Below are 7,281 nucleotides of genomic sequence, written 5' to 3' on the forward strand. Positions count from 1 at the left end.
ACCATTATTTTCGCCCCTTCCCCAAATTACTTCATCGAAAGGTTTCCAGATGGATATGCGGAGCAAATCCATCTGGCGGAGTCAGGTTAGACCATGATGGCCACAACCCGACACAGCAGATCAGCACAAACACCTCTGACCAACTGTGAAGCACAGCGGTGGACAGATGGAGATGAGGGCTTCTTCTGAACATTGCAATCATTTGGTAAACCAGATAAGAAGCTGATGTCCAGCTTTGCCTCAATCTTTTCATGACTGGAGAAACATTCGGAGCTGAGGAGACGTTTTGCTTTTGCTTAACGAGATGTTTGACTTAACGAGGGATCAAACTTCAATCAGCCAGAGACAAACTTTAACAGACCTTCAGGGATTCTGGAGAACCGTTCATTCAGAACTCTTAAAGATTCAAAGATTATCTGGAGTCCCACCTCATGGATGAAGCTCCATCCTCATCATCGTCCATGTCCGCCATGATGTCTGGCATGGCGTCTGAGAATTCTTTGCCAAACTTCTTCTTGAAGTCCACAAAGGCGCTTTCGTTGCGGATGAACTCCAGAGAGCCTCTGCGCTCACCCTGAAAAAACAGGAGACCAGGATGATTCTGTCACCATGCCAAGGTTGGACAGAAGCCCCCCCCCCAGGGCACGGGTCCTCACCTCGTTCACGTACTGCATGGCGTCCTTCAGGTTCAGCTGGTGGAAGACGGTGAAGAGGCGGTCCTGCTGCTTTCTCGCTGACGGCTTCATCAGGATCCATGACATCCACTTCTCCTCGAATTTCTTCCACCTTTAAGGAGGAAATCCTTGTAACTCCTGAGTCTGATGGTGATTTTCAAACAGGAGCTCCGGTACTCACTTGTCCATCAGGTAGTTGTGTCCAATTTGTCCTGAAATGTCCTCAATAGCAATCAGCGCGTGTTCGAACACCTGTAGCAGAGCAAAGGACAGCCGGTGTGACGTCCACCGCGCTCAGAAACGTGAGTGTTTGCTTCAGATATTCACCTTGTTCTGCACTTTTTCTATCAGCATGAGATCAACGTGGGCGGCTCTCTTTACTCTCAGCCATTGGACCAAAGGCTTCATCGTCAGTCCCTGAAGGTCAGAAGGTATTTCAGTCAGAAGAACAGGTCTTGGAGAAGCTAATCATTTATCCAAACATGCCAAATACAAACAGATGTTTTTCAACCCCTGGAGACCAGCAGGCACTGGGGTACCGGGCCCAACTGACACTTTCTAATGTTTATCTATGTATAGAAATGGCCAAAATTTCTGGGTTGCATTTATTTATTTATTTTATTTACAAAATACGTCCTTTGCTTGGGACAATAGTTTAAAAAATGACTCTGTGTGTGAGAGGAGCGAACAGCGGCTGAATGAACCCAGATCTCACCTGGAAAATCACAGTGAAATAGACGACGATGAGAGTCGTGCACACCATCAGGTTCTTCTCCTTTATCTTAGTCTCGTCCAGTAGCACTGCCAGCCCGTAGGCCACGGCCCCTCGCAGGCCGCCATAGCCCATGATCACCTGATCCACAAAATCTATGGGGACCAGCCTGAATTTGTTCAGGATCCAGGTGAGTAAGAACACCCCTGAAACGCAAACATGAGGCGTAAGCTCTGTGACTCGGCCGACCCTGCGACAAACACCGCTAAGCCCCAAAACCTCTCACCGATGAACCTGTAGACCAAGATGAAGAGTAGCGTGAGGAGGATGAAGCCCGTGTTCCAAACCCAGATCACCTTGTCGATGGCGGAGATGCCGAGGAAGACGAAGATGATGGTTTCCGAGCCGTTGGCAAAAACCTTCATGGCGTAACGGACAGTTTCGACGGAGGTCTCAGCCATGTTTGCATTGATGTACTTCTGACAGCACATACCGCAGAAAAGAATCCTTCAGAACAGAAACGCAAACGGTCAGAGGAAGCAAATCCTGGAGCTTCAGGGCTCTGTGTTGCAGTCTGTGTTCTGTCAGATGAGCATACCCTGTACGACCAGCATACCCATACCCATACGCCAGCATACCCATAGTCAATGCCCGTTTATCCATTTAGTTTATCCCCTCAAGGGGCGTGTATCCCATTAGTCATGTACAAAAACAAATATTTAATTACTTACTTTTTGGTGTTTTTTGAAGCGTATGGTGATCTGACCTTAAATTGTTTTTTTGTACATGACTAAAGGGATATGCGCCCGTTGAGGTAGTTTAAAGGGGTGATAGAATGATTCTATAGGGTATCTGGTCCTTCAGATCGCTAATAGGGTGTGTAACATTGGTTGGGCTGAAAATGGTATATTAGCTGTTCTATGAGCTCTAATGCAGCCTGGTTAAAAGCCCTAGAATGAAACAATGGGATTTTCTTCCTTTTATGGTCTGAAAATGAATATTTAGATGAGCTGTGCTCTGATTGGTTGGCTTACAACGAGCCAAGCTGCTGAGCAAAGACGCATCATAGCAACAAGCACTCACTCACTGAAACATCAGATTGTTGATTTCATAGGGTGACCAGACGTCCTCTTTCTCCTGGACATGTCCTACTTTTCATACATAAAAAAATGTCCGGCAGGAATTTCAAAATCGTCCGGGATTTTGGTCGACTACAGCGCAGCACGTAGTTGAAACACACCGGGGACTCGAACCGAGCCGCCAGCTCCGGGGCTGGTCTGGAAACCCCGGCGGAAGGGGGGAGGGAGCCAGCGGGGGACAGACCAGCCATACCTGACCCAGTGATGGTAGTGACAGTGGCCCGTGTTCCCCCCGCCTGCCTTACCCGGCCCCCAGCCCCCCTCCTCGAGCTGAGGACAGCGGCTCATGGCGCACCGCTGAGGTCCGGTCCAGTCACACTTCACACCCCCCCCCCTTGGGCCCGTGAACCAATGGGCTGGTCTGGATGTCAATTTCAGGGTGGGACAAAATTACAGGCCAGAACCAAATAAGGCAACATCTCTGAGTTTACAGCAACTCGGTGCTTTGTTGGGATTCACCCGATTTATGGTGGAAGTTTAGAATTGTGAGATTTGCAGAGAAAGGAGGAGTTGATGTTTTTTTTTTTTTTTTTTAGGCACTAGTGTCTTGCTTTTATGGACAGTAGTTGGAGAGGGGGAGAGACATGCGGGAAAGGACCGTATTCGAACCCGTGTCCATGTCAAGGACTAAGGCCTCCATATATGGGTCGTGTGCACTAACCACTAGCCACCAAAGCACGCCCTATCATTATTCATCTATGACAAAGGAAACGCAAATCTGACGTCTTGCGCATGCAAATTGGGTATGCTAGTCTGATGAGGTATGCTCATCTGACAGAACAGCTCATCTAGAGGGGTGACGGGGGAGCCATAGCCACCCCTAGCCAATCATTGGCCACCCCAGCAATAATTTCCTAGAACTGCCTCTGCTGTGCTGCCCCTGAATGTTACTGGTAACACACATCCTTCTGTACTCACGAGAGGATGGCAGACAGAGAGAGCATCTCTGCCGTGAGGTAGGACAGGTAGCCCAGGACGAAAATGAAGCCCGGCTCGATGATCTGAATGTTTTTGGTACATCTGGTCAGCAGAGCGACCAGCAGGCCAAAAACGAAGCCAATGAGCGAACCGCCGAACGCCACCACGAAGAAGGAAACTGCGGAGAAACAGGGAAAGAGTTCAGGTTCTCTGAAGCTGCAGGATTTTCCAGGCAGATCTCATCAGATTCCCTGTTAAAAACTCAGAAAAATGTCTGACCTATTCCTTTAACGATCTCCTTAGCATCAATTGCACCTCCTCCGAGAGACACGAATGCATCAAACACGTTGAAGAGCACCTAGAAGATGGAGAAACAAACAACAGATGTTGGTTTGGAGTGTTAAAAACCCTTTAAGAGTTTAAATATTTCAGTACGTATCTTTGATCAAGTGAAAATAAAAAAACTTTTAATTTCATTTTAGTTCTGTTAATTCTATTCAGTTTATTAATATAGCGCCAATTCACATCATGTCATCTCAGGTCACTTTCCAGTTCACCAGATCATCCAGTCAGATTGATTCAAAGTTTTCTATCTAGGAAAACCAGCTGATTGCATCGACTCATTGACTCTTCAGCAATCCCTCACACTAAGCATGCTTGTAGCGACAGAGGAGAGGAAAAACTCCCTTTGAACAGGAAGAAACCTCCAGCAGAACCAGGCTCAGTGTGAGCGGCCATCTGCTGAGGCCCACTGGGGTTCAAGGAGACAGAAGCAGACATAGAAAAAGAAGCATAGATACAAAAGGCAACTGCCAACCAGCTCCACAGGCGGCCCCGTCCAGGAAACACACAGCCAGGCAGACGAGCTCCGAGCCAGCTCCCATGTCAGAGGATGAAGAGAGCACATCCAGTTAGTCACAGTCAGAGAAACAGGACTACACTGGAAAACAGGCCAAGCTCCAACATCTAGAAACAAAGGTGTTGATGGCAGCAGCACAGCTGATATTTCTCTCCAGGATGGAGTCACAGCCAAACAGGAACAGACCAGATGAAGCTACTATGAGAAAAAGCAGAGAGAGCAGAACGTTAGAGATTGAACTAACAGATTCTGCAGAGTGGGAGAATAGAGATAGAATGAAGCAGAATGATGAAAAAGGGGTCCCTATGTCCTCCAGCAGTCTAAGCCTATAGCAGCAGAACTATAGAGATAGCTCAGGATAACCTAAGCCACTCTAACTAGAAGCTTTATCAAAAAGGAAAGTTTTAAGCCTTTTGTTAGAAAGCAATCTCCACGTGTATAAACCATTCATTAAGCTGATTTAAATCAGCAATTATCAACTTTTTCCAAATGGTGGATCAAACTCTGAGAAGGACCACTTTAAGTTTTTGGTCTTAGTAAAGAATTGAAAGAAATACATTTTAGGTTTGTGGTTGGCGTATTGCTTTGAATTCATAAATCCCTTTAACAACCACCTGTAGGGGAGATCACGCACAGTCAGGTTATGTCTCTGCACAGCTGAATACGAACCACTGTAACCCCGTCGTTGAGCAACGACTCTCCGAACACCAAGATGAAGAGGACCTCGTTGACGTGGACCTGCTCAAACACGGCGATGACCGCCACGGGGTCCACGGCGGCCATCAGGCTGCCGAACAGGAGATACTGCAGAAGCCCGATGTCAATGTCGCCTGCAAGACGAAGTTCAGGGGAAAAAATCCACTTTCACAGCAGAAGATGAAACATGGAAGCTTTAATGGATCTGCTGCTGCTGTTCTAATTCAGTTAATTAAGTTTGAATAAAGGCGCTTTTTCAGTGAATTACATCTCAAGTTTCTTTTTCTCTAGTTAAATTATCTTTTTTTAAAGTGAATTGGTAGGAAAAAAACTAAATTAATTATTAATATTGCCTGCAGATTATCTTTGTCTTTTGTCATTTCAGAAATTGTTTTACTGCAGTTCATTAATTTATTTCAGGATTATTTATTACAGACAACAGACAATCCCTTTATTGTCCCACAATGAGGAAATTGTATAACAACTCTATCTTTATAGATACAGTTTTTGCTCTAAAGTTCACACACCCTCCCATTAAAGGTAGAGAAGATCAGCTGGCTGTAAAAATATACTGAAATTGACAAAAGTAGTAATAAAATAAAAATGATGAAAAAATTAAAATCATGAAAAAAAAAATTGGGGACGATGGTTCACAGTTCGTGTTTTAGAGTTATATATAAAAAAAAAAATCAAAAACAATATTTAGTACATTTTTATTTATTATAATTTTATAATTATTATTTTTCAGTTTTGTATCATTTGAATCACTACTGTGAATGTATAACATCGGGTTTGTAAACTTTCAACTGTATCTAAGCAAAGGTGGAACAGCGCCCCCCAGTGTCACACTGCTAGATTACTTCCTTGCCTATAAATTGATTAAAATAAGCTTTTTTTTTTTTTTTTGGTTTATTCTGCTAAATAAGTAATCTTATTTTTTTTTCATCAACCCCCCCAAAAAGTTCAATATTTTCTTTAAATCTCACATTTCTTTCTGTTTTGTTAATTTTTTTCAGGAATTAATTTATTACAGGAAATATTTTTGGCTGGATCTATATCTAGAGTACAATAGAAAATCCCTTTATTGTCACACAAAAAAAAAAAATAGAAGTTAATTATGTTTTAATTATCTCATATTTCTTTCTATTTCTGTCAGGGATTTTATTTTATTTTTTTTTTATTTTCCTCCTAATTATCAGGTTAATTAAAAAAAAGCCTAGAATCCTAAGGTTGCTATATGTGTAAATGCTGTTAAAGAGGCCCAGTTACCCATGGCTCCGCCCTGGTGACACCCCCACAGCGACAGCCCCAGGGTGGCAGCGTTCCAGCAGGTCCCGATAATGGCATAAACCAGGATGGCTCCCATGTTGGTGAAGAAGAGCTTGTTTGGCATGGCGTAGCCTGCGTCCAGGATGACCTGGGGCAGCAGGTAGAAGAAGAACGTAGTGGGGGTGAGCGAGAAGGTCTGGACCTTGTCTGCACCCCAGATCATCCCTCCCAGGATGAAGCCGAAGCAGATGAGCAGAGCGCTCTCTGGGATGTAGGTGGTCACATGGTGGTTGGCCTCGATGACTGGAGGAGAAACACACGGAGACTCTTTAAATAAGACGATAAAGCTGATTTCAGACACACTGAGAAACCTCTAATTATGTCTTCAGTTTACATTCTCTTCCCTGAAATCCACCCAATTTATTCTGAACAACCTCGGCTCACAAAGCAGGCTGTTATTAAGGACTTCAGGCGTCTGAACTCTTTCACCTCTGAACAGAAACACAACCTAATAAACTCTAATCCTCACCGTCCTCTGTCACTTCGGCGTCCTTTTTTCAGTTTAATCAAGTTTTACTATGTTAGATCCACCCAAAGATTTTTGTTGATCTTGGGTTGAGATTAATATACTAAAGTAGAGCAGATTCTGTTAGATTATTAATCTTCTTTTGAGAAAATAAGCTCCGAGCCAGCTCCCATGTCAGAGGATGAAGAGAGCACATCCAGTTAGTCACAGTCAGAGAAACAGGACTACACTGGAAAAAAGGCCAAGCTCCAACATCTAGAAACGGTGCAAATTTACTTGACAGAATCGGCTTTTGGGAAGTAAATACGACAAACGATAGTCTAATCAGGGATTACAGACGCAGGAAAATACAAATCGCGTGTCATGGTAGGGGAGCTAGCATTTTTATGAATTTTACTCATAAACATTTGCTTAGGTTAGGATCAAACCAAGAACCTTAGAGGAGAAGTCCGCTCATGTTCAGAATTCAAACTTCTGAAAGTTCTTTA

At 44.1% G+C, this 7,281-nt stretch overlaps 1 protein-coding gene across 1 annotated transcript in view; it reads right to left on the bottom strand.

Annotated features, from left to right (window-relative positions):
• Nucleotides 1-7,281, bottom strand: part of LOC107098939 (sodium/hydrogen exchanger 3-like) — a gene marked incomplete at its 5' end in the record, with an annotated part of 35,464 nt that overhangs the window by 5,023 nt on the left and 23,160 nt on the right. Inside the window, 10 exon segments of the mRNA XM_015396835.1 lie at nt 429-574; nt 657-786; nt 856-926; nt 1,002-1,091; nt 1,390-1,592; nt 1,673-1,893; nt 3,444-3,621; nt 3,723-3,801; nt 4,972-5,132; nt 6,268-6,570. Of these exon segments, the coding sequence (XP_015252321.1) occupies nt 429-574; nt 657-786; nt 856-926; nt 1,002-1,091; nt 1,390-1,592; nt 1,673-1,893; nt 3,444-3,621; nt 3,723-3,801; nt 4,972-5,132; nt 6,268-6,570 (1,582 nt within the window).

Source organism: Cyprinodon variegatus, unplaced genomic scaffold (genome assembly GCF_000732505.1).
Source record: "Cyprinodon variegatus isolate N-32 unplaced genomic scaffold, C_variegatus-1.0 Scaffold823, whole genome shotgun sequence".
In the NCBI taxonomy this organism is placed as follows: domain Eukaryota; kingdom Metazoa; phylum Chordata; class Actinopteri; order Cyprinodontiformes; family Cyprinodontidae; genus Cyprinodon; species Cyprinodon variegatus.